The sequence below is a fragment of the Sander vitreus genome, chromosome 6 (assembly GCF_031162955.1).
Source record: "Sander vitreus isolate 19-12246 chromosome 6, sanVit1, whole genome shotgun sequence".
In the NCBI taxonomy this organism is placed as follows: domain Eukaryota; kingdom Metazoa; phylum Chordata; class Actinopteri; order Perciformes; family Percidae; genus Sander; species Sander vitreus.
Window position 1 is genome coordinate 31952253 of NC_135860.1, and position 26839 is coordinate 31979091.

The 26839-nt window shown below is 40.2% G+C and overlaps 2 protein-coding genes across 2 annotated transcripts in view; one reads left to right on the forward strand and one right to left on the reverse strand.

Moving 5' to 3' along the window:
- Positions 1-1599: 1599 nt before the first annotated feature.
- On the reverse strand, positions 1600-14609 carry LOC144520098 (V-type proton ATPase subunit C 1-A-like). Its single transcript, XM_078253751.1, has 13 exons — positions 14443-14609; positions 13770-13931; positions 12848-12915; positions 11061-11146; positions 10517-10611; positions 10213-10304; positions 8279-8377; positions 8061-8129; positions 7766-7858; positions 6682-6775; positions 4570-4667; positions 4292-4418; positions 1600-2450 (listed from the first exon to the last, which is right to left on the reverse strand). Exons 2-13 carry the CDS (start codon positions 13899-13901, stop codon positions 2352-2354), a joined length of 1152 nt encoding a protein of 383 aa, XP_078109877.1. The 5' UTR covers positions 13902-13931; positions 14443-14609; the 3' UTR covers positions 1600-2351.
- An 8222-nt stretch (positions 14610-22831) lies between these two features.
- LOC144520099 (antizyme inhibitor 1-like) overlaps positions 22832-26839 on the forward strand; it is a 12755-nt gene continuing 8747 nt past the window's right edge. The window contains exons 1-5 of the mRNA XM_078253752.1: positions 22832-23048; positions 23858-23976; positions 25451-25661; positions 25862-26035; positions 26466-26638. Of these exons, the coding sequence (XP_078109878.1) occupies positions 25560-25661; positions 25862-26035; positions 26466-26638 (449 nt within the window). The 5' untranslated portion in view covers positions 22832-23048; positions 23858-23976; positions 25451-25559. The remainder of the gene's footprint in view (positions 23049-23857; positions 23977-25450; positions 25662-25861; positions 26036-26465; positions 26639-26839) is intronic.

Sequence of the window (26839 nt, forward strand, 5' to 3'; positions counted from 1 at the left end):
CGTTTTTCTTTATCCATTGTTACATAGCAACACTGATGCATTTTTGTAGTTTATTCATTGCTTGTTATTAGTAACATAGTGACAGGTATGGTTTATTAAACTGACTATATGTAACTTTTAAATGTTTCTGAAACGGTGTACTGTTCCATCTGATGATCATAAATGACCTGTAACAGCTAATAAGACCAAAAGTGAAAATAACGCCGTTTTTATATCGTTTTTATCAATGCCTCTGCCTGGGCACGGTTTTTCCCGCATTCACAGAATGATTTACGGCAGAAAGTAGGTAGACGGTGCTACAGTAACACATTCTGACGGGTCACAGATTTTGGCGTACCACCGGAAAAGCCTGTGTTAGTGTATCCAGCCAGGTTAATGGTAGCAGGAGATTTCTTTATATAGGCCTAATTGTATTGTAATGTTATTTTAAAGGTTATCTGCTGTAGTTATGGCTGATACTGGGGGCAGGGCCATCACAGAAAAGAAGGAAATTAAACGAAGAACAAGCACGATCAGGGAAGGCTTGTATCATGGGGATGCAATGACAGTGTTGTTGTCAATACTTAGAATTCCTCATGGGGGCGACAGAAACTACGCACTTAATCATTTCATTTTTATTTGTTTTATTGTGGGTTTTTTCTTATTGTCTTGTTTGACTTTCTCTCTTTTGTAAATGTTCAGATATCAAGAAGCCCGCCACAACCATGGTCCTCCCACACAGGTGTCTCCACTTTTTTTTTTGCCCGATTAGTCCTCCAATTAGGACAGAGTACGCATGCACAAAATGTGCTTGATTAGCGTCGGTATTTTAAGATTGTTGACGTGACATCACTAGGTCTAACCAGGTAAATAGGCAAAATAAGTGTACTTTTGATAAATTAAAGTGGAAAGACTAACCAAAACGGCTTTTCATAGTTTTCATATTTTGTGTCTGTCGACTTTGTATGAAGTGTATTTTACGATGATAAAATGACTCATTTACATGGAGACTGGTGGCTTTAGGGATCGCAATTTTGCAGATGTTATTTTTAAAAAAAAGGATCTCACTCTTTAACAGAAAGGTCGACCTCCTTAGAAATCCTTTCCATGAAGTTGTCAGACACTTAGAACAATAATCTGAGCCTGTCAGTGGAATAACAAGCACTTTTGTGGATGTAAATTGAAGCTACACAATTGCCCTATTAACTGTGCGGGAGTTAACACTGGACCAAAATCCCAGATTGTTGTTCCCATTAGTCACGTAGACACAAAAACATAGGAAAATAGGGTTGAATAGGGTTCCAGGTTGAAAAAAAAAAAATTAAAGGTACCCTTAAAGTTGGTAATAATAGTAGGCCATGCACCAAAACACTTCCACTTTACACGTTGAAATATCATCTCATCTAAAGTGTCTGTTTGGTGCCTTCTGCTGCTGGTATCTCCAATTTCCCTCCAGGTTCAAACTGAAGTATTTGTCTGGTAGCTATGTGGAATCCAAATGATTTCTGCTTAAAAAAGGAACTATCCTTAAAAACTGCCCGTGGCTCTGCATATGATCATGAGTCGTCACAAGGCTTCACAGAGGATCTCTGTCTTTACCACACACACAGACACACTGCCTACACGTCTCCGTTTTATTTCCCTCGCATGCACATCAACACATAACAACTTCACAAAGTATTCTGTTAAAATCTGAGATGGCGTTATATACATACAGTGGTCATTTTCTAATCAATTCACCCGTTTGGTATGATTTATTTATCAATCCTATTTATTCAACCAATGGCTTACACATAGACAGATCTTATTTGACAGCAAATATACACAACATGAGACACACACTCATATAACATCTTTGTTACGCAATGTCTGCAAGGGTGAGCCCACAATCTCAGAAACGCACCAGAACTGGTTGCCATGGGTACAGTGATAACGCTGTCCATATGTTAACATAAATCTGTGAACACCGATACAGAAGATGTAGCCATCAATACACACCAGCACTTGTGGAATGACGCAGTAAATTTACAATATTTCCAACATGATTTCTTTGTCCATTTCACATCAAAAAAGCTATATAATAAAAAAAAAAAAAAAAAAAAATTAAAAATCTGTGTAGCTTGAGAAGAAAAACAAACTGTAAAAAAACCAATACAATAATTAAAAATCTTTTTTTGTCCCTTGGTTATAAAAGTAATAGAAGCTTGCCGATAAGCCCTTTCACCACGATGAATGAACATGCAGCGTTTTCATTCAAGCAGCTGATAGGGAGAGCTGACAGACAGACAGCAAGGAGGAGGGGGGGGGAGGAGGAGGTTTGTACCGGGAAAGACTAAATCAGCACTCAACATAAATACAAAACGGGTCAAGTGTTAAACTTTAAAGTCCAACAGGTTGCAATCGATCTTGTAGTAGACGTAAGGATAATACTCCTGCTGGCTCAGGTTTAGGCCTGGGATGTCCATCGCAGACTGAAAAAAAAAAAAGAAGACAGTTCAGGCTGTTAATGTGAGTAAGCAGCCGTTTAATACTAAGAAAAGAAAGCCATGCATGAGTAGAGCTGGGCGATTTGGAGAAAATCAGATACCACGATATTCTTGACCTTGATGTCGATATTGTGACGATATTGTTGGGTTGACTATTGGAGTTTTAACAAAATATCGTCACAATTAGATTTGAATAAATAATCATCAATAATGTGAGTAGAATGACTAAGTGGATCATCATCATAAGCCCCTCCCCCCACAAGGGAGAGCTGTGCATGATAGAGTGCGTGTGAAAAGGGGGGAAGGGGAGGAAACCTATCTGCAGCTCGTGTGCGGGGAGAACGCTATGAAATGCGTGTGCCTGAGCAGTGATTGACACGCAGTTAGACACCCCCCCCAGCCCTGATTAGTGCATCTCAACAGGGAGCTGTGGATTTTTGCAAATCTCACTCCAGGCTGTAGGTGGAGCCAGAGGAGCTGGATTTATTTTAAATGACCTGCTTCATGTAGTTCTACTGGAACATAGGGTCAGTTTCAGCAAATATGACAGAAAGTTAGTTTTATAAGGCTTACCTACTGCTCTTTTAAGTAAAAGTATGCAAGTATCATCAGGGAAATGTACTTAAAGCCTTAAAGGTAAAAGTACTCAATGCAGAACAATCCTCCCCATTTTAGAAACTGGAAACGATCCAAACTGTTCTGTCATCAACTAAGGGTTTAATGGTCTGATCATCTCAGCTGGACTTGTAGGCCTGTATATTGTTGGGTAGTTTAATTTACAATAAAACATATTTAATATACTACATGTGTAAAGTAACTAGTAACTAAAGCTGTCAGATGAATGTAGTGGAGTAAAAAGTACAATATTTCTCTCTGAAATGTAGCGGAGTAGAAGTAGAAAGTGGCATGAAGAGAAAATACTCAAGTAAAGTACAAGTACCTCAAATTTGTACTTAAGTACAGTACTGGAGTAAATGTACTTAGTTACATTCCACCACTGATTGTCTGGTTTAATACGTTGTATTGTATTTTTAATATCGGGTATGGATTAAATACATACTGAGATGATATTTTATATCCTAACTTCTGCCATGATAAAGCTAATGTAAAGTTTTGGTTACACTTTACTCGAAGGTAGCTACATAAGAGTGTTATGACACTGTCATTAACGTATCATAAACGTTATAAACAAGTCATAAACATTTATGACATAACACTTCTTTGTCATCTTTCATCATGACAAGTTATGGTTAGGGTTCATGTGTCATGACTGTGTCATGTGTTCATGACAGTGTCATGTCACTCTTATGTAGATACCTTCAAGTAAAGTGTTACCAAAGTTTTTATAGTAGAGAGGCGCAGTGGTTTTCTTGATGCTACCACCTTGTAGTAAGTACTAGGGCTGCACAATATATCGGTTTTGTTATCGTCGTCGTCAGTATCAACTGACGCAATAAACACATCGCGAAGGGCTGCGACACGTCGCGAAAGACACTCTTTGTGTGAGTGGAAAGAAAATATCAGCAGACAACTGCACTTTAAATGCAGGAAATCATTGTGGTGCCTTTTATATTCAATTCAACGTTCAATTTGTTTAATAAAATAACGTCGGAAATGATTTCATTTGTTTCAAATTCAACAAGCAACTTGTATTTTAGCAGAATACTGAAAGCAGCAGACAGGCAGAACTGAGTAAATAGTAGTATCTGTTTATGCGATATTCAACAACGTCAATCGCTTATATCGCATATTTTCCTCATATCGTGCAGCCCAAGGAAGTACGCCCAGTAGTAAGAACCTTCACACAATATTACCAAAGTACTCACATCAATGATAGCTGCAGCACTGCTGTCCAGATGTTTGTACAGATCATTGAGCACCTCCCTCAGCTTCTTTACCGTCTTCTTGCTTGGCTGCAGCAGCATAGCCTGAAAGTTCACCGGCAGCCCATATCTGGAGGAACACATCACATTAACACGCTGCTGACCCACTGTTCTTTTTCTTTCTTTATTAACTGCTGCCAATGGCCCTGTCATATCACACTTCAGTTTATACGTAGTTATATTTATGGGTGATTTTAAGACTGTATTTCTGATAGCAGTACCTTAAAACAGATTCCACAAAGACCCTTAGTGCTTTGATGTGAATCCATGTGATGAAAGCTTCACTGAAGTTCACCTTCAGCCATCGGACAAGTGGGCCCTGCAGAGAACAGATGCAGATTAGGGTTATATCTTTTAGGCTACGTTCAGACTGCAGGCAAAAGTGGCCCAAATCTGATTTTTTTTTTTTTGGGGTCAAGTGACCAGGTCAGACTGCTTCAGAAGTAGTGTCAACACTCAAATCCTGTTTTTTTTTCAAATCAGATTTAGACCATTTCCATATGTGGTCCTGAATCAGACCCAGGTCTGATTTTTTTTCAGACCAAAGCGGATTTGATGCGACTTTTACGTCAATCTACATCGACATTTGTCACAATTATGCACCAGCGGGAGTCAGTCCTAGACACAGACAGTAACATTAAAAACTTGACTAGGCCTACAAAATGACAATGATGGAGCAAGTCAATGGAGGGAGAGTGAGGTATTAGACCTAATTAGTGTATGGGGAGATAGAAGGATCATACCGTAACCGCTCCGTTTTTGAAAAAAATAGCCTGTAGTGAATTTGCAGCCATAACCCCGCAAAAGGCCAAAATAGCTAATTTGGCTCTCTTTCTCTTCATTCTTCTCCTTCCTCCTCAGCACCTGCTCATTAATGTTACGGCTGCCATTACACAAACATTTTGAAATAAAAGCGAAAATGCTGACTTCCTCCATAACCTCCCCGTCTGATGTCATTGTTATTGGTCTACTGTGCATTTGGGTCAGTTCGAAACCACAAACAGTTCACACTGGAATCTGATATAGGCCACATTTTAAAAAGGTGATGTGAACAGCCAAACAAAAAAATCGGAAATTGAACGTAGCCATATCGGATGTGGCAGTCTTACAATCTCGCCCAAACAGGAGAAGAATGAATTTGCAATCAACAAGATAAAATGTCTTATGTAAATGTTTCTTAATAAACCCAAATTTGGCAGACAGGTCTTTCTGTCTTCAACAAGTCCATGTTATGCGACACCACTGAAAACTTTTTTTTTTTTTTTATTGTGGTGGGTTTATGTGTGGTCAGTTTTCTGACTGCTGCCTGCTGCACAGCGCCAAGATTTCCAACTGCTTCAGACTCTTTGATTGACGGTTTTGAAAAAAATAAAGTAACCACAACCATGGCACAGTGGAGAAAAATAATACAGTCAGATTAAAAACAACCTAAAAAAAAAAAAAACTTTTGTAAAATGCAAAATGTATTTTATCCTAATTTAAACGTTGTTCTTCAGGATACTTCAGGATTGTAATCTTTTTCAGCTTTAAACTATTAACTCTCAGTTGTTAGGAGCAATCGGTAATTTACCACTTAGAAAACCTTTGAAACTGACCCCATCGACCCACAACACCATATGACTAAAAGGTCATTTTGACAAATAAAAGTTCAAATGTTGTTATAAACTAAAGTGACTAAATGGATTACCTACCTCAGGCAGGATTTAAATCTCTTTAAGTTTATTTACATAATGTACTTAAATGAATCCAATGGGTGCTCAGAAAAACATAAAGTAATGTAATAATAATATATACTGAAATTACAATGTTTTCACTCTGTTGTTATTACACACAGGTACTCTCAGTACCTCTACATGCACTAATGGAGAGATGGCTGAGTGAGGGGGCTGCCCATGGAAAAGGGTCCCGAGCAGTTGGAGGTTCGGTGCCTTGCTCAAGAGTGCCCAGGAGGTGAACTGGCACCTCTCCAGCTACCAGTCCACCACCATACTTTGGTCCGTATGGGGACTTGATACCAACAACCCTCCAGTTCCCAAACCAACTCCCTACTGACTGAGCTACTGCCACCCCCATAAAGTATGCTTGGCAATAATGAAACAGATGCACAATTTGGGTCATAGATAAGGGGCTACGGCATGGCAAACCACGTTGTGGTTCCTTGAAAAGATCAGAAAGAGGCCTTAAAGTACCCAGCGTGAAACCCTATCAATGAGCAAGTTTTAGCAGCCACGCATTGCAAACAAATCTCAAAAGGGAAAGCTACACATCCACTACTTTCATTGACAGTATTTGCAAATTGAAAATTGAAAATTCCTTCCAGTTCCATCACTTACAAACTGCTTCTTCTTATCTGTGGAGAGCCGTGTCATCTCCTCTTTGTCTGCCTTCATCTCCTCTTCATTGTACCGGAAGTCTCTCACTGTGAACCTAGAAATAAGATGTAAAGAGCAGCAATTGGCTTCATTTGATCATGAATATTTCTGTTTGTATAAAGACACTGACATAATGCACCATCTGCTCTGAGGTCCGCAACCTTGGTGTAATCCTGGACTCCACCCTCTCTTCCCATACTCGCATCAAATCTATCACCAAATCAGCCTTTTTTCATCTTAAAAACATCTCCAGACTCCGGACCATCACTCTCTGACTCCGTGGCAGAAACCTTCATACATGCTTTCATTACCTCCCGTTTGGACTACTGCAATGGAGTCCTGTCTGGGGTCCCCAGCAAACCCTAGACAGGCTCCAGTATGTCCTAAATTCTGCCGCCAGGGTCATCACCCAGACCAAGACCTGGCAGCATATCATCCCAACCCTCATCCACCTTCGCTGGCTCCAAATCAGGTCCTGCATCACATATAAAATCCTCCTTCTCACCTACAAATCCCTCCATGCCCTGGCCCCACAGTACCTCTCTGACCTCCTCCATCCATACACCCCAACCCCGAAACCTGCGGTCCTCAGACGCTGGCCTGCTCTCCATTCCCCACACCAGACTCTGTCCCTTAGGAGACAGAGCCTTTAGTGTTGCAGCCCTATCCCTCTGGAACACCCTCCCTGCAGATATTCAAAATACTACATCCCTGGACATTTAAAAAAAAAATCCTGAAACACCACCTGTTCACCACAGCCTACAACCTCCCTTAGTATAGCCACAGTAATTCAGTAAAGTGTCCTTGGGTTTCATGAAAGGCGCTATATAAAGAAAAGTTGTTGTTATTATTATTATTATTATTATCTCTGTGATCAAGGTCTAGTAAGTTCATATATTTAGTTAGAGCTATTTATATTGGCCTAGCAGTCTGGCTTCTTTAGAAATGAGAACATTTTCCATTTCAAATGTCACACCTCTTTCTTGTTATTCATACAGTCCAGGGCAATGATAGCATGCTATAGCTATCAGCTAACCACTCTTACTTGTTCTCTCTGGCTTTGTGTTTGAAGTCATCGATGGCTTTCATAAAAAGAGTGACACTGAACAGTCCACTGTCATTGTCTTCAAATAGCAGACTGCAAGAAAAAGAGAGGTACTTCTTATACTGCTGTAATGATGTTCATTACAAACGGTGGATGGATGGGCATATAAACACTCATTATAAGACCATTTGAAGAAAAGAAAAGAAAAAAAGAATACAGATGCAGTCATGTAAAAACAGTGTTTCTCTGACAAAATGTGTTGATCTCATTTATTTGACATGATGACATCACTTACTGTGAGGATCGTGGCACCACCATCTCAGCCAGCGTTTCATATGTTTTATGCCAGTCATTGTATGCGATCCTGAAACAACAAAGGAAGAGGTGGCGATAGTACGATAGCATCTAATTGACCTTTTCTCCTGAATTATGCTGCCACGGGATTCTAATTCAATCATTTGCGTTCAGACGTGCTTGCAATACTTACTGCTATACCAGAGAAATAATACTCACTTTGGTACAACTACCAGCAGAGTGATGAGGTACTCTGAGTCAAGTACAAAGTCTTCCTTCTTGACTATGTCAGCCAGGCTCCTGGTCAGCAGGCTCCCCCTGGTGGCACATAACAGTGATAACATAACATGGACGTAACAGAGAGAAGGTGCCCAGGGTTGACAAAGCATTTCAGAGTCACAGTAACTTTTCAGACCATGCTGACACGGTCACGGTCACATGGTCAGTGATCCATGAAGTTAGAGTGTGGCATTGTGGTGGGCACTTTTTTTGGCATCATTGGGCAAAAATTCCATTCGGATCTTTCTGCGTAATGTACTTCAAGTAGTCTGATCAGGAAACTAGACATCAAGAAAATTCCCTACACAGAGGGAATGTGGGAATTTTCTTTTTTCTTTGAAAGTGGATCTTCGGGGAAATCTATAATAAACAAATACAAATCTTAAAATCAAGTTCATAAAGTAATTTTCTTTGCATTCATTTGATTCCCAATCAAAATACACTGGTAAGAATTGCTTTCCATTGTTAGTATGTACTTTAAAACAGTTATAATAAATAGATAAAATAATAGAATTTTAATCATGTGATAAAACATGCGATTAATCGCTATTAACTATAGAAATTCAACGATTAATCGCAATTAAGAAAATGTAATCGTTTGACAGCCCTACATTATACTAATTTTTAAAGGTCCCATGACATGGTGCTCTTTGGATGCTTTTATATAGGCCTTAGTGGTCCCCTAATACTGTATCTGAAGTCACTTTTATATAGACCGTAGTGGTCCCCTAATACTGTATCTGAAGTCTCTTTTATATAGACCTTAGTGGTCCCATAATACTGTATCTGAAGTCTCTTTTATATAGACCTTAGTGGTCCCCTAATACTGTATCTGAAGTCTCTTTTATATAGACCTTAGTGGTCCCCTAATACTGTATCTGAAGTCTCTTTTATATAGACCTTAGTGGTCCCATAATACTGTATCTGAAGTCTCTTTTATATAGACCTTAGTGGTCCCCTAATACTGTATCTGAAGTCTCTTTCCCGAAATTCAGCCTTGGTGCAGAATTACAGCCACTAGAGCCAGTCCCACAATGAGCTTTCCTTAGGATGTACCATTTCTGTGTCTGTAGCTTTAAATGCTATTGAGGAGGAGAGAGGGGGGGCAAGGTGGAGGGTGGGGGTGTGGCATTGACCAACTGCCACTTTGCTTGTTTGAAAGCCATGATGTTTCTCTCTCTCTCTTTCTCATGGGTGGGCCAAATTCTCTGGGCGGGCAAAGCAGAGAAAGGGGAGGTAATCTTTCCCCTTATGACATCATAAAGATAAGATTCCAGATCGGCCCATCTGAGCTTTCATTTTCTCAAAGGCAGAGCAGGATACCCAGGGCTCAGTTTACACCTATCACCATTTCTAGCCACTGGGGGACCATAGGCAGGCTGGGGGGACTCATATTAATGTTAAAAAACCTCATAAAGTGAAATGTTCATGCCATGGGACCTTTAAGTCAAAATAAAAAAATATGAATAATTCTGACTAATAGTTAAGATCTGAGGATGTTCAGTGAATCACAGACTGGTTTATGTCAAAGTTTAGTCAGGATGCTGTTTTAAAACCTTTTAAAAAAAAATTTCAAATGCTATAAAATTGAATAAAACACCCAAAATTCAATGGAAGTTATCATTAATTTTACATGTGTGGAACGTTGTATCCATACAACGTACATCCATGCATCCAAGTTAATTTTTGGCAAATTGGTTGAATAAAACCCAAATTTCTTTTATTGAAAAACGGGTCAAATCTGATCGGAGGACAACACAAGGGTTAAAGAAACTTTGATTAGAGTTTAAAAAGCCTGGTCTGGCTAGCTACATTACTTCTTGTTAAAAAAAAATGTAGAGTTAGCCGTGCATATTTGTGTGTGGATTACTTACGCATTTTTCCTTTCTAGGTTCTGCAGGTTTCCCTTCAGGTTGTTATAAGCTGATGCTCTAGTCTTCAAGTCGTTGTCTATCTGGGTTACTTGCTGTAAAAGATTAAAAACATGGTGGAAATTATTTATAACTGACAATTAAAATACAGAGCACCGTAGAATAACATACTGTAGGTGTACAAAGGCTGGATGGAATTAGAGCTCTACCACTGACCGTTAGGCTAAAATAAATACAGACAATTTACAGAAATATCTGTAAAACATACATGCTGAATCCCCTTTTCATAACTAACTGAGAGACCTACCTTTGAGATGATTTCAGCGATGTTTTTAAGGGACTGTTTGATGGGATATTTTGCCATGTCCCATTGAAATCTTGTGATATAGGTGACCAGATCAACTGGAAAAAAGAACAACAGAGACCTGTCAGCCTATTATCCGCTTATTATGAGATTATAGAAAGACAAGAGTTGGGTACAGTTACAATTTCATTATAGTGATTTCAGATCTGATCCATCAGATAGTTGCCAGTTGGCATTTTCTTAGGATTGTAAAAAATATTTAGAACATCAGTTGAGACTTAAAGCAACATTGCATAACTATTTCACCTTAAAGGCAGTGTATACAGCTATCCATATTTATGACAGCGGTGTAAAAGTGAATTACACATTGAAACTGTAGGGGGCGCTAAATCACTAAAAATACCAACACTACATAATGTTGCTTTAAGTTGAAGTTTGTTTGTATCATTATTGGCCAGTTGATCTTAATTTGCATTATCCCACAGCTTTTTTTTGGTACTAAATGTATCTGAACACAGAGAACACAGTGTTGCAACCATCAGTGTACCTCCGTTGGCCAGCAGGTTCTCCTGTATTTTGTCTCGACTGTCTTCCAGCACGTCAGCCATGTACTGAGCCACCTTCTTCACCACACTGTGAACAGCCAGGAGACATCAAAACACGCCACGCCAACACAAACTGCATGCACAAAGCAACCCCTGCACATGCTCACACGACCTCACACCCCAAATTTAACACAAACATACACGCACATCAAAACCTTTCACATACTCCTGTTAAGGTCATTTCCTGTCAAGGCAATTTATAATATGGCAGCCTTGCAGAGTTCAGGGGTTTTTAACCAAACTGTTTCGCAGCACATCAAAGCCGAACGGGGTCTACAGAAGTGAAGCCAGGGAAAAAACTGAGAGCCAAGTCACATCTCATGCCTGAAGAGTTCACAAGAAAGTACATCTGCCACTTAGGTTTTCATTTTTGTCTAACTGTAAGACATTTTTATTGTTCATATAATGGCAAAAGACAACTAAATAACCCAAATAAAATAATCCAATGGAAAACGTCAATGAAAACAAAAGATGCATGAATGGGTGCAACGCTGAAGACTTCAGTAGTTATGGTTTTCTTTTTATTCCCAGATATGCTGGATGGAAACTTCCAAAAAAGAAACTGGATTAGACAGGCTGTAGTCAGACGAGTGAAAGCGTGTTTCAAGGCTGGTCTTTCTCAAAGTCTTAGAAAAATCTACAAAGAGGCAAAGCAGAACTCAGGCAGCATTGTGTGAGATTTGGAGTTTTGGATGTCAGTATTTCCAAAAGACTATAAGGGCACTTTCACACCTATAGTTCGGTGGATTCGGGGGTGAAGTTGCAACATTGTTACATTTTTCATTTGGTTCGGTTTGCTTTCACACGGCACTTTGTCAAACTCACCAAACACTCTAAACACACGTCACGCGGTTGAAACGGTTACTCGTTTATTGGACAGAATATCCGAAACTCGCCGACACTCCTGCTCTCAGAAACAATGGAGCAACACTACATTCATAACGTCTCGGGTTTTCTGGTTCGGCTTTAGTGTTTCTAATATTTTAGAAGAAGGCGAACAATGAGCAGCTGACAGACAGCGAGTGAAGGAGAGAGAGATGATGATGATGATGATGATGTCACACAGGCGACCAGCGATGTATGGTTAGAACAACTTATGGATCTGAAAGTTATCATCCCTTAAATCACATACAAGTCCGTAAATTGTGTGCAAGGTTGAAATTGCAGGCTAGTAAATGCTCAGTTTTTGGTTCACTTCCTGTATTTAGGACGGATCGCGTTCTCACCTGAAGTGAACCGAACTCTAGTTCACTTGGAAGCAAACCGAGACCCCCGTTTTAAAGCACCAGAGTTCGGATGAGCTTGTACACCGCCCCAAACGAACCGGACTATCCGACCAAACGCTCCAGGATTCCTTTTAAACGGACCAAACGAGGTAGGTGTAAAAGCAACCTAAATTACACTCAAACATACTTGCAGCACATAAGTCATTGGGTATAAATATGACTGCAGAAAGAGCTGCTGGTGTGTCACCCAACTGTAAATTGCCAAGTTTAGACTGCGAGGCCCGCAAGCCTCAAGCCCCTGAGAAATTCCTCAGTGTTACAAGGTAAGAGAAGGGATTAGGGAATGGTAAAGCAGCTACATCAGAGTCAGGAGTGCTGCACAGGTTAGGAGATTTTTTTTAAACAGTGTTAAACATGATTATGAGAGCCCTAATAAATAAAAATGTAATCAGTAAAACATATAGCAATGTTCATTCCAAGTTAGAATACCAAAGACAGCATACCTTTCAACAAAGGAGTCTAATTTGGCCAGTTCATCCGACAGCCCAACCAAGACATCTAGTGTCCCCACCTGTTTTGGAACACAAAAAGGAAAACATCAGCACATTATGACTTTTGAGTCATCAGCAGGGCCACACAAAATCTGTGGACGCAAAATTTTCCTGCAGATTGCCGCCAATTTAAAAATATATAATAATAAACTCAAAAACGTTAACACATCTCCACCACAAGCAGAAATGCAGTCCGCTAAATTCCGCAGATTTTCCATTCTGGATCACCGCTGACAGCTGTGAAAAAAAAAATCTGCAGATTCCGTTTGGGCCTAGTCACCAGTCCTGAGATTTGTATCGTTTTAAAGTGGGGTCAGCAGGGTTGTGTTTTAACAGTGACATCTGAGGTTCAGTCCAACTACAGTGACATCCAGGGGGCCCTATGTGCTTATGATGGCGCCTCTTTGTCCAGAGTCACTCATGCATTGCTAACAATTCCAGGAGAACATTACAGTGTGGCTGCCAGGTCAGCGGGGTTACTTCACCTTCAGCACAGAGAGGAACCGAACCAGACGAGCTGGGCTGCTCTGTGGACAAAAACTTCACTAAACCAACGCTTCAACATGCAGGCAATGGATCTGTGTAAAGACTGCTTCCCATATACACAATCAGCTTATTCTTGACAGTGGATATATATACAAGGTAGGTGATTTTGATATTGGCCTACTTCCACATGTAAAACCCCCCTTACTTAAAAAAAAAAAAATAGATGACAGATAACTATGAATCGTGCAAGAAATAAAATGATGTCCACATTTGACTAATTGAGTTGAGTCCATAGATTGATTACCGCAAAGTAATGGCTGTGTACTTCAGTATGGGAGAAAAAGTATGGGATTGTGACAAGCAGAGAAGCCCATGAATCCATGCTAACCTTGAGGTCTGGGATGTTGAACTTATGGTTGGTGGAGAGGTTGTTGGTACGTGTGGTGGCTGCCATCATTATGTCCCATGTTTGCTGGCAGGTCTTCTCTCCCGGTGCAGAGATCAACCAAAACTCTGTCATGGTTTACAGCACTGGTGCAGCTAGAGAAAACTGAGAGGCAAAGTGAATTTAGACTCATGCGTGCTGTGTTATATAATACAGCTCAAACGTTAATACAACATTAAGAAACACTGAGTATGTCTCTTTATCAACAGCACCGATTTGGCTAAAGTAAGGACCGTAAAGTACCGTTGTTGCCTCCTGTCTTTAGCTAGCTACATTTTAGCTCCAGAAAGCTGTCGTGCTGTTGTCATGAAGTGTCCTGTTTACCCATGCTGTTTTCCACAAGCAAGCAAGCTAAAGACACCATGCTACACTAGCAACAGCAGCTCATTCAGTGTTTAAGTCCATTACTGGCTGAAGTTAGGTTTTCTGCCAACACTATCGTTATGTATTTTCATTCCCTTACGTTAACACAGCCATTGTACAGTACTGTATTGCATACAACCCGAAAATAAATGGTTAAGGTCTGGCAACATTCAGCAGGGATTAGCTACAGTTAGCCGCTTAGCTTTTCTCACAACAAGGCAGGTTATTGCTATTGTTTAACAATTTCACTCACCTGTGAATACAACAACGTAGCCGTTAGCAGTGAAAACTATAGCTGTTAATAGCGTTTCTATGGCTTGATAATTGTCATAGTTTCCATTCAATACAGTTGGTGAGATCTCCTGACAGCAGCATCAGAGTCAGCTGATCTGCCAGAGAGAAACCGGAAGGCCTCACACACTCCGCATCATGCGCTGCTCACTGAGGGAACTCAGCAGCGACCACAGCTGGTGGACAGTGGGTACTGCAGGGAAAGGAACTGAAATCATGACTGGGATTCTGTGGGATCCTGATCTCTGTGAGTGAGTTTGATGCTCAGGTTCAAGGACACTTCAGAAGGGCAGATGCTTGCGAACATATGCGATAGAGGCCAAGTCATTCAGATAAAGGAGGGTCTCAAAAACTAAGCTAACTGTGTCGTCATGATTGTATGATAAGTTATGTGTTATGTGATAACAGTACACAAATCCGTAAATGCCATGAATAAAGAGTTTATTTATTAGAATGGGGTAGACATTTCCATACCACAATACATTCTACAAAAACGTATTTAGGTAAGGCAACCTTCGTTCATTCTTGATATGGAATTTATCCAACTTTCCTGAATTACAAGATGTGGCGAGAACTCCACCCCAGACTTGAGCGCCAGTCAACATTCCAAGTGCAATGTTACCTTATTAGAGAAGGACACAGGCGCTCTTGGATGCCAAGTCAGCAGCATTTGGGGCTTTAGAGTTACTAAATTTGGAAAATCCAGGTCAGGTTTCCTGACTTTGGGTGTCTCCTGCTAAGAATCTGAGGAAAACGCCCCCAAAGGGACATGTTTATAGTTCAGTGGGTCTGGGGTTCATTGTTTGGGACACAATGGTTGGTCTGCCTGGAGCCAACCCCCGACATCAAACGGCAGGTTGAGTTTGCCCATGGCTGGCTAGAGGCCAGTCTGCCGGGATGTTATCAGCACACGCACACACACACACAGACACACACACACACACACACACACACACACACACACACACACACACACACACGCCATAATCAGTCAGTCAGTCTGCAGAACGCACTGCTGAGAGTCTGGTGTGTGATCTCTTTGTGTTCAATAAGAGAGAAAAGTGTTATAGCAATAAATAACATTGAATGGAAAAATAACTATTTGCAAGCATAATGCCATCCCCTCTCACACATACCATTCAACATTGTGTCCTTGCATGGACTCCCCCTTTGGAAACCATCACAGCTTCTGACACACATGTTAGCACAGATTTGTCTCAGAGTTGTGTTTATGATTACTGAATAAGACCTGGAATTATTAGAATGGAATAGAAGTGTTATAATAGCTAATATATATTAAAACTGTTGTAATAGGCATACTACAAAGACAACACAAATGTTGCTGTTGGATTGTTGGACTCGAGCATTCCAGGAATAAAGGTCCAACTGCTTTGAATACACTGTGTACATCACCTGTTAAATTGCAACCTACCTGTCCTCAGTTCACCTGGACTACAGTGACCTACTGCTTTTAGAAATGCAAGCCTGCTCTCATAGACACAAAGCCTAAATGATGGCTATTTTCATCAGCCTTGATGCTATTGTTTTCACCGTGTGTGCGTGTGTGTGTCATCATGGCAACGGAACTACCACAGAGACAGTTTTCAGTACTTTGTCAGGTGTTTATGTCTGTGGCCGGATTTTTTGGGGGGGCGTTTTAGGCCTTTATTTGATAGGAGAGCTGAAGACATGAAAGGGGAGAGAGAAGGGAAATGACAGCAGCAAAGGGCCGTAGGTTGCTAAGGCAAGGACTAAGCCTCTGTACATGGGGCTCACACTTAACCAGGTGAGCTACCCAAGTGCCCTTGCGGCCAGATTTTGTCGTCGTGATAGCATCACAACCGTGCAAGATACAGACCCACACAACTTTACAGGTGTGTAGGCCTAGTTGAGATTAAAATGAAGGCCAAGTTAAAAAAAATAATTGGTGTGGTCCGAGCAAGGGCGCCGGAAGTAGGGGGGTAGAAAGTAGGGAAGTGGCCTTGGCCCCCCCACTTTAAGCCCCTGGCCCAATTTGGCATTCAGGTTGGTGTTATCCCATCACAAGATTGTCAGACAAGAAGACAGTCCCGATAAATATGTGTACAGTCGGCAGTTTCTGTTACATATTGGAAGATCGCCCATTCATGTCCATACGGTCCAGTGGAACAGCTACAGAAACTAAAGCTGTTGTGCCATTCCAGTCTACAACCAGTAAGAAACCAGAGTAAACAACACAATGGACAAGGCCTACACCAGTTCAAAGGGAGTATACAAGGCATCCTTTCCCCCTCACCTTGGCTCCTCAGACCACATCTCTATTATGTTGGCACCTGCATACAGACCTCAGGTGAAACTAGTGAAACCAGTCAGAAGACAAACTAGTTTGGCCTGATTGGAGCACCTCAGCACTACAAGACTGCACGGAAATCACTGGAATATCTTCAGAGAGGCAGCTACCAGCAACGACCACAGAGACCTGCACGAGTACTCAGAGACTGTAATGGATTACATCAATAAGTGCACAGATGCAGTGGTGTAGTCTAATGCATTGTAGTGGGTATACTGTACTGTATATTGGCCAGAATCTGCCTTTTTGGGGGGGGGGGCATATCATAGTGGGGGGGTCTGGGTGACCTCCCCCAGGGAAGTTTTGAGCATCAACGACTTCATTTCCTGTATTCTGATACACTTTTATGCACCAATTTACGGTGGAAATACTTTATTTAGCCTATGTGAAGAAGAAAAACACAGATGACAATTCAAAATATATCAAAAATATAATGGAAAGTATGTTGTTGCGTGTCATTGGGCATTTTTAAGTGGGTATATGGAAATCCTGGAGCTTTCTTAGTGGGTATACCGTACATACCTGCGTATCACGTAGACTACACCACTGCACAGACGATGTAACAACAACCAGAGCGATCAGCGCCCTAATCAGAAACCATGCATGATGGGGGAGGCTGCTCTCTGTTAAAGATACGAGACACAGCCAACCCACCGTTGAGTCCAAGCGATGTTTAACAACACTCCTACTGATTTACTATTTCATTCATATAGTTCGCTACCTTTGTGAACCCTAGACTTTTGTAAACTCATTTCAAGCACCAAAAAAGTTGAGTGTATGTACTGTATGTTTTCACAAGAGATTTAAGAAATATTTCTGCTTTAGGGCCAAGAGACATTGCACACAATTTTGGGTGTCACACTACAGAAAGCTGAGTTTGTTCTGAACATTTTGATATGAAACACATGGGGCTCTGTTATATGCAAATACCCTTAAAAGGTGAATTCAAGAAGATTTCTAAAAAATGCCCTTAGACCACAGAGGGTGAAGAGCGGGTGATGAGGCATCTCGGAAGGACTGCAAGAAAAAGTCTGTCTCGGGGAATTAAGGGAGCGAAACAACAGTACTCTAGGAAGACTAACAACAACTTTACTGATAGCAGAGACACAAGGCACCTGTGGAAGGGAATATAGGACATCACGGATTACAAAGCCATCACAGTGAGCACCGGCGCCCCTCAGGGCTGCGTGCTCAGCCCACTCTTGTTCACCCTACTAACCTTCGCCTGCTCTGCTAGGTCCAGCTCCAACCACATTATAACATTTGCAACAGTGGTCTCATCACAAACGACGATGATGTTCAATACAGAGCAGAGGTGCAGCAATTGGCCAAGTGGTGTGACAGCAACAACCTCTCCTTAAATGTGGAGAAAACCAAGGAGATGGTTGTTGATTTCAGGAAAAGACGCAGTGTGCACACCCCACTGACCATCAATGGCACTGTTGTTGAAAAGGTCAGCAGCACCAGAATCAGAATCAGAAAGCCTTCATAAATAGACAAACATAAAAGTATTTAAAGTGCAGCAAGTGCTTATGGAATTGTAAAATGGCAGTAATTACCAATTTCCTGGGGGTGCACATTGCCGATGACATAGTCTCCCATTGCCAGACCTTCCTCCACATCACTGCGGAGGAAGGTCTGACTAGTCCAAACAGCATTCCGGGATGGGAGAAAAAACGTGCTCTGGTTTATTGGCATTTCTTTAAACCAATCACAATCTTCATGGGCGGTGCTTAGCACCGGACAGAGCCATGATGCCGATGGAAAATAGCCTCCGGAAGGAACTTGTTTTGGTGGAACATACGTTCAAAAGTAGTTTTAGTCGTGCGAGAGAAAACTCAGATTGGACAGATAGTCTAGCTAGCTGTCTGGATTTACCCTGCAGAGATCTGAGGAGCAGTTAACCATAGTCCTCACAAATCCAATTGAATTTGGTGATGAAAACCATGTGTAGTAATAAATAATAAATCTGAGGATGTGGCGCATGGTAGTGCATGGTGATGCATGGTGATACATGGTGATGCGTGGTACTGCATGGTGATGCATGGTGATGCATTTTGGTGTGTGGTAATGCGTGGTGATGCGTGGTGGTGCGTGGTGATGCGTGGTGGTGCGTGGTGGTGCGTGGTGATGCGTGGTGGTGCATGGTGATGCATGGTGATGCATGGTGATGCATGGTGATGCATCGGGATATCGAATTGTATCAAATCGTTGACAGGATAATCGTAATGGAATTGAATCGTGACACCAGTGAAGATTCATACCCCTAATGTAAATGCTTTAGCACTTCCAATGTGTATCATCGCACACGGGTACCATATATTGTACAGTACACGTCACAACAGCACTTTTTTTTTTAATGGTTTTACTATTTAATGCTGCCCCTTTTTTTGTACGTGTAACATACCATGATCTATGGAGAATGATATCTCGCGTCCATGTATGCCTAGTGTGTGCTATGGTAGTGGCAATAAAACATATTCTGATTCTGCATCTCCACACACATATGCAGACACAACATCAGTGGGCTTTCTCCAACATGATTTAAATGCAGGTTATCTTACAAAGCATAATATACAATAGCAAGTGTCAACATTTAGTGTTACTGATGTGGAGATGTTCTTAGAAACAATGTACTTTTACAGTAAACCACAAATGATGAACCTAACTACTGTTACTGGCACAGAGCTATGTTATGAACGTATTCTGCAGTCTTGGCAAAAAGGAAACAAGGGTGAAATGTGCATCATTTATTGAGATTGTGTTATTGTCTGGCAATCATGGTATATCTTGTTGAATCCCTCCACCACTTTGATACTATTGTTGAAAATGACATGTCCTGGGAAAGCCCATAGATAGCTACTTCCTTTTTAGGTGGCATATTGTGCAACCAAATATGACTTTTTACAACACATTTTGGGTGTGTCAAAGGTTGCACTGAATTTTCATAAATGTATGTTGACAGAAGACATTGTGACATTCACTAGCATTTTTGGATCAGGTTCTTTAATGAGTTGTATTGTTTGTATATTTGTAATATTTCTGCAGCCAGTTGCTTTATATTTCCCTGCTTAACATTCAGATCAGTGTGGGGGAAAGTTTGTTTGGAGTTCCTTTTACTTGGCAACATTCTTTGGCAAGAAACGCTGCTGAGTGACTTAACAACACATAGAACAACATCTGTTGCGTAAGACCAATTCATGTTGGTTTAAACCAGTCCCTCATGTCCGTGTAATGAACAAGTTATTATTATTATTATTATTATTATTATTATTATTATTTAAATATGCAGAGGTACTGTAGATTTAAATATGTGTTATCTGATTGATTCCGTTGTGTTATTTTGTGTTCATAACATTAATTGCATGCTTAAAACCGAGAGGATAATCAGTTTTGGTTGAAGGTGCTTTACTGTTATTATCTTTTTATTGTCGGAATATGTTGTTTATTCCTCTCTGACTGGAGACTTTTGGTCAGTCAGGGTTCATCTATGCTGGCTCTTTATAAGTCTGCGTGTTGATGTCATCTATTTGTAATGTTTGCAAACAAGAATTCCTGCTGCACAATGCAGCCACTGGAGTATTTGCCCTCACAGTGGGCGGTGCACATGTCTCGCTGTCCCATATACCCAATGGCTGCAATGGCTATTATGATCCAAACAATGGAAATGAAACATTGTGCTTTACTGGGAGCCACTTTAGATGCTATGTGTGATTAGACTTATATATACATAGTCTCGTTTAGGGTTGGAGAAAACTGGCACAGAACATGGAACAGCTTTTGTGTTGCGAACCGAGGAAAAGACATTGCCTCTGCCGCCTTTACAATGGACTCTAAGCACTATTTTTATTAGTGAAACAAATGCTGCTGTTGTTTATTTTTCTCTAAGGAGTGCTCAAAGCTCAGCTAACGTTGAAGAATTATACATTTTTTTGTGAATTCACATTTTGGGTTCAATTTTAGATTGAAGAGATCTTGCTTTCTTCTTGGTTACATATACTGTATGTACAATGTATATACAACATATAATCTCCAGAGCGTCTGGATGGATTGAAACAAAAGGTCTATTGAATCCTAATAAACTTACACCATGGGGAGACCTCTAGCTCACCCAGTAAGAGCGCCCCATGTTGGCTGAGTCCTTTGCAGCGGCCCAGGTTCGAATCCGACCTGTGGCCCTTTGCTGCGTGTCATCCCCCATCTCTCTCCCATCTTTCCTGTCTATCCGCTGTCACTCTGAAATATAGGGAAAAAAATAATCTTGAAAAACTTGTTGTGAGAACATAATTGTTCTTGTATTCCAAGGATACATATTTTGGTGTGTGTTTGAAACCTTTAAAAACATATGATACCATTGAATTTATAGAGGGTTGTATTTATTGAGATTGTATGCTTCGGTTTGTGATTCTTGAGACTAAAATGGATGGTCCAGGCTGCAAAGTGGATCACATCACTCCAGTTCTGAACTGGCTTTCTGTCTGTCAAACTGAATGGTTTAGGCCCAGATTTTTTTTTATCTGCTGCTATGAACCATCCAGACCTCTCAGGTCATCTGGGACAGGTCTGCTTTCTATCCTGACAGTCAGATCTAATCATGGAGAAGCAGCGTTCATTTTTCATGCACCACATATCTGGAACAAACTCCCAGAAAAGCTGCAGGTCCGCCGCAACTGTCAGTTCTTTTAAATCAAAGCTGAAAACTTTCCTGTTTGACCCTGACTTTTATTAAATCAAAAATGTATTGGCCTAGTGTCATACTCCGCACTGTAAATGGTGTTCTTTTTGAAGAATGTATTGAAGGAGATGAGAGATGAACCATCTCTTCTCTTATTATATTTCAGTTTGTTTTGATTTTCTATTCTCTTTAATTGATGTTTTAATTGTTTTTATTTGCTCTTTAATGTTGTATGTTAAGCACTTTGAAATGCCTTGTTGCTGAAATGTGCTTTATAACTAAACTTGCCATGCCTTGTCTTCTGTTTAGCTAAGCTTTCCATGGCTCCCTCCTCCTCCTTGAGGAGGGAGCCATGCAAATGTATCTCCTTGGGAAAAGAAGACTTGCCCCAGACCCTGCATTTTCAGAGGCAGGCACAACTCCTCAAGTCACAACAACAAAAGCAAAGGGACAGGACAATCCAAGTTTGAGCTTGAACTTTGGGCAAAATACATGCATTACTCGCGGGACTGGTGCTTTACAGCTGTTGATTTGGCCACAGAGAAAAAGAAGATTCTGTAAAACTTGATTGGATAGCATTTTGTCCTTATTACTGAGCCATGGGAAACACAATGAAGACATAACACAGGTAATTCTTGGAAAATTTGACACTGGCCCGTTTAACATACAGTAGGGCCTATGTGGGCCTATAGGTTATTATAGATATACTGTAGTTTACAAGATGTGATTGCATTGCTGAAGTGGAATATTTCTGCGTAATATTGAAAATTGGACGACAAAAATATAACAGCATAAGTTCCTCTCATAGACCATCACCATTATTATTATTATTATTATTATTATTATCATTATTATTATTAGTAGTAGTAGTAGTAGTAGTATTATATAACTGTTGTTGTTGTTGTTGTTGTTGTTAAAATTATTAATACTATTGTTATTGGTTGGGGTTAATTTGTGTAGTAATTTATGTCGTTGACATGGACACATGTCATTATCGTGTTATAAAACTACGGTCTACGGTTATACGGCCATATACTGTGTTAAAAAAAAGGCTTTGACAGTTCTTAACTCCGCCCATCTAAAATGCGTCAAACTCCCCACACTTAAGTACAATCAGACCGGAACGTTTGTTTATATAATGTGCCATTGTTAAAGATGAATGAACATTTCCTGAAAAATACATCTATCAGATTGATATTTCGGGCATTATGTTTACAATTTCTCATTGGTGCTTTGCTTTGCTCAAAAATACGTTGCAATATGTCATTATGTGGGTTTTATTTTGATATTTTAACCGGATATCTTACTGTTAATATTGGTGAAATGTTACTTGACGTGTCGTTCTGCACCCTGCACGCCTCGACCTCCACTGTTGGCTTCCGCTCGGTCGTAACAAATAATCCGCACTAGCTTCCATTGACAAAACGCTGAACGATAATAACTCGACCTTATCCACCACGTCCATGGAAGTGATATTTTTCTCTTCTAGTAACCCCACCACTCTTTAAAAATTCCGCCTAAAAAGAAAAAGCGTTATGTCCCCTCTTTTCGGATTTCAGCAGACGTAAGTTAACCTAGCTAGCTAACGTTAAACGCGCTGTTAGCGTGCTCATTAGCATGTTGTTAAATTAACCGGGTAATTAGTTTGCCAATAAGAGGTTAAATATAACATAATAGTTAGTAGCATTATTACTGGAAAATTAGTAACATTGTTTGATAAACAATAAGTAACGTTTCATCGTATGTTGCCATATGGCATGTTGCTATGTAGCTAACGCTAGTATACTGTATGTATATAATATGTTTTGTATCTAGCTATGGCTAACGCTAACACCCTATTCTACTGTTACCGATTAATGCAAAATGACCTGCTAACAATAACAAGCTGGGTAGTTCACTGTCAGAAATATTAAATGTGGTTTTTAATTGGTAGCAGGCCGCTTGCTATTTGGCCAATCACGCCGGGCAATGGTATACAAATTCTGCTTGCGTTTATTTATTTTTTAATAGAAAACCGCTAACTTCAGCATCATTTCAGTTTCCTTTATTACGTACCATAGCTCAAACTAGCAAATGGTAACAGTTTAACATTAACTAACTGCAATTACAGGAAGTATGCATACCATACAAAGTACACCATGACCATACCAATGTGTAACTCCCATGCTCTCTTTCCATTGCCTTACATTCAACATTTTGCCTGCTCACTAATGTTTCCTCTACCACTTTCCAGACTTTTTAAAACACTGCAGAAATGTTAAGGTAGACTAGAGCATGTGGCAGTGGGGGAACAGTTGCTCTCCTGGTTAGAGGTTTTATTTTTCTGTCAGTGACTGATTCCTATGTGTCCTGTCCTCATCTGTGTTTTTGCAGGTGTACAACTATCCAGAGGATCTAGGGTCAGCTCTATACCGAGAGTCATTTGACTTCAACGCCGAGCCACCTTGGGATCCTAGCTGATAGTGGACGAGTTCATCCCAGGTGTCATCCATGTGAGTAAAATCGGTGTAAATTGAAGAATGAATGCATCCTAGTTGAATGTTTGACTGAGGATTTTAACATAAAACATGTTTGCTTCTGGATTTGTGTATGTGTGTCTGTTTGAATGGATACGTATCAATTTGTATTAATGCACTGTGAGAAATAGTTTGACTGAAACTCTTTACAGAAGGAATAAAAAGATGTATTATCATACTGCGTCCCAGATGAATCACAAACAGGCTACAGTTATTTTAGAGTTTGCGTTTCAGATCTATTTTCAGCACTTCTATAACAGGACACTGTGTTCTGGACTGCTTTCATCTGCAGTAGATTTGATCTTGTTCAAATTTAGTTGTAATAAATGAAAACATTTATTTGGTTAAATATATTAATGCTGCGAACAGTGACTACAATTTTGATGTAGTTCTTTCTGCAGCGTATTGTAAATAGAATGTTTTAACTGTACTAACTCTAGGACCTTATTAACGTCATCCGTTTCTAAAGGGAAACATTATGAGTGACCTAGTTAAGCATTGTCTCAGTTACATAACGACTTGGTTGATTTTTATAAGACATTTTAGTTTTAGTTTTATTGTTCGTTCATGCCAGCTAGTATTGGCCATGTTTCATGCTGTCCGAAGTGGTCCAGAGACCACGACAAGTTAATATAATATTTGGGACAGTGGAAACAGCGGAATCAGCCATGTGAGTTAAATGTTTGCCACGTCAGAACTTATTCAGCAAAGGCCTTTCCATATCCCATTTATTGCATCAACTCTTTTCGACAAAGGCCAATCTATAATCCACCTCAAGTGAGCGTAAAAGCTTCTTCACAGAATTACTGAAGTTTTATCAAATTTTGCCATTTCCATACAGTTTTTCTAATGCAATACTTCAAAATGTGCGTAAAAATATGATAATGGAAACACGGCTACAGTTGTCAGCAAAACGACAGGCTTTCTAATCACATTGTTTGTCTCCCTATTTGACCTCCCAAAGCTACAGCCGTGTCACATCTGGTCCAGTCCAGACTGCTGTGCCTCTGTGATGTATTGTGCAACATTATTGAAAGTAAAGTTGTGATCTCAACGCCGCCAGTATTGTACCTTTTTTAATGCCATCAAAAAGAACTTTCACGGGTCACCAGCCCAGGGATTAATGGTGATTGTTGGGAGTAATTGATGGTAAAGTAAATGAACTCTGTGCCCCAGACTCTGTTTTCACAGCGGCTCTTTAGAAGAATAGGCCTCTTCCACAAAGCTGTCGTGTAACGTGGAGCCTAGACTGCTCTGATTGGATGCTCCCTGAAAATGACTTGTTTGATTGGGATCTCATCAGACAGGTTTAGGTTGCAGCTACCGAATAAACTACAAATGAGTTGGACAACATGAATTGATATGCATTATCCATATATGATTGACTTGTTTTGCTTCTCAAAATGCATGTCTTATGAGTTGGCTTTTCTGATTTTTTTTTTTTGTACAGTTTGTTGCAGAAGTCTAGGACCCCAGGGGCTCGAGAGGGTGAGAGCAAGACCACTTTGGACTAGCCACGTTCTTTATGCCTGTCGGATTAGAAGAAAAGGGTTGAGAGGATGAAAGGAATCACTGATGAACCACAGTATTCTGTTGGCCTACTGGAGGGAGGCACAGCCCTCTGTGACGTGATTGACAACCACATTTATGAACAAACTCTGGTAAGGGGTCTCACTGCAACAACATGTAATTTAGCACATACTTATAAACCTGAATTTCTTACTGTGTTAGAATGTTCAAACATGTTATTGTATTGCCTTGTTTACTACATGTGGTAAAGTCACATAGAGACACACTTTTGCGAAGTCTTGCACTGTATTTTTTTCTGATTTATTCACATGTATGTATCCTTTTTCCTCAGTCTGAGAAGAATGCATTCTTTGTAGCAGACCTGGGAATTATAATGAGGCAGTATGTTTACTGGCGAACCCACATGGCCCAAATTCGACCCTACTATGCTGTCAGATGCAACAGCAGTCCAGCTGTTATTGAAGTTCTTGCTGCCCTCGGCACTGGATTCATTTGTACCAACAAGGTACTCTCTCACAAACTTGTTATGTCACTGTTGTTAGTTCAGGTTTCGCCACAAAATATAATCAAGAGTTGCAGTATGCACTGTTTAGGCTCAGTCTTGCACATTGAGCAGAAAATTGCTTAATTGACAAGTGTTTAAGAGTTGAAACTACTTTTTTTTTTTTTTTGTCTTTCTCTACCAGAGCAAGTACTAGTACATGTATTATTAATTATATTACACATATCTTGGTCCACAATCTGTAGAATAGACATAGAGTCACCAGTAAGTGGTCAGTGTACATCAGTGCCTTTTTACTCATGTTTATTATATATATATATATATATTTTCCATAGTAAACCATGCAGGATGGACATGGTATGATGAAATGTCTGTTGACTAGCACACAGTATATTAATGGTATTTTGTTCTGTTTTGTCTCTTTCTGTTTCAGTCTGAGCTTGAGCTGGTCCAGAGCCATGGTATTCCCTCTGAGGATATCATCTACAGCGGTGTTTGCAAACAAGTCTCCCAGATTAAATATGCTGCTAAGAATGGCATTGACCTCCTGGTTTGTGATAATGAAGCAGAGCTACGCAAGATTTCTCGCTGCCACCCCAATGCCAAGTAAGTGCTTCATAAGTATTTTAACATTAGCACAAGTAAATTAGTTTTTCATTAGATCTATCTTACAGGATTTCACCTGAGATACAGTATGTTCTTTCCCATCTCCTGGCATATTGGGATCGATTGCCAATGAGAAAAGTATTTCTATCAAATCAAGCTTTATAAAATAATTTAATAATAATAATACTTTGGGCTCAGCTG

What these genes read in the sequence shown, in the direction of transcription:
- LOC144520098 (XM_078253751.1), bottom strand. Translation starts at nt 13,901, where the DNA reads ATGACAGAGTTTTGGTTGATCTCTGCACCGGGAGAGAAGACCTGCCAG. An exon ending in TCGCTGAAATCATCTCAAAG is followed by an intron (nt 10,305 to 10,516) that starts GTAGGTCTCTCA and finishes AATCTTTTACAG; the next exon opens with CAAGTAACCCAGATAGACAA. An exon ending in TTTGTGGAATCTGTTTTAAG is followed by an intron (nt 4,419 to 4,569) that starts GTACTGCTATCA and finishes GTGTTCCTCCAG; the next exon opens with ATATGGGCTGCCGGTGAACT.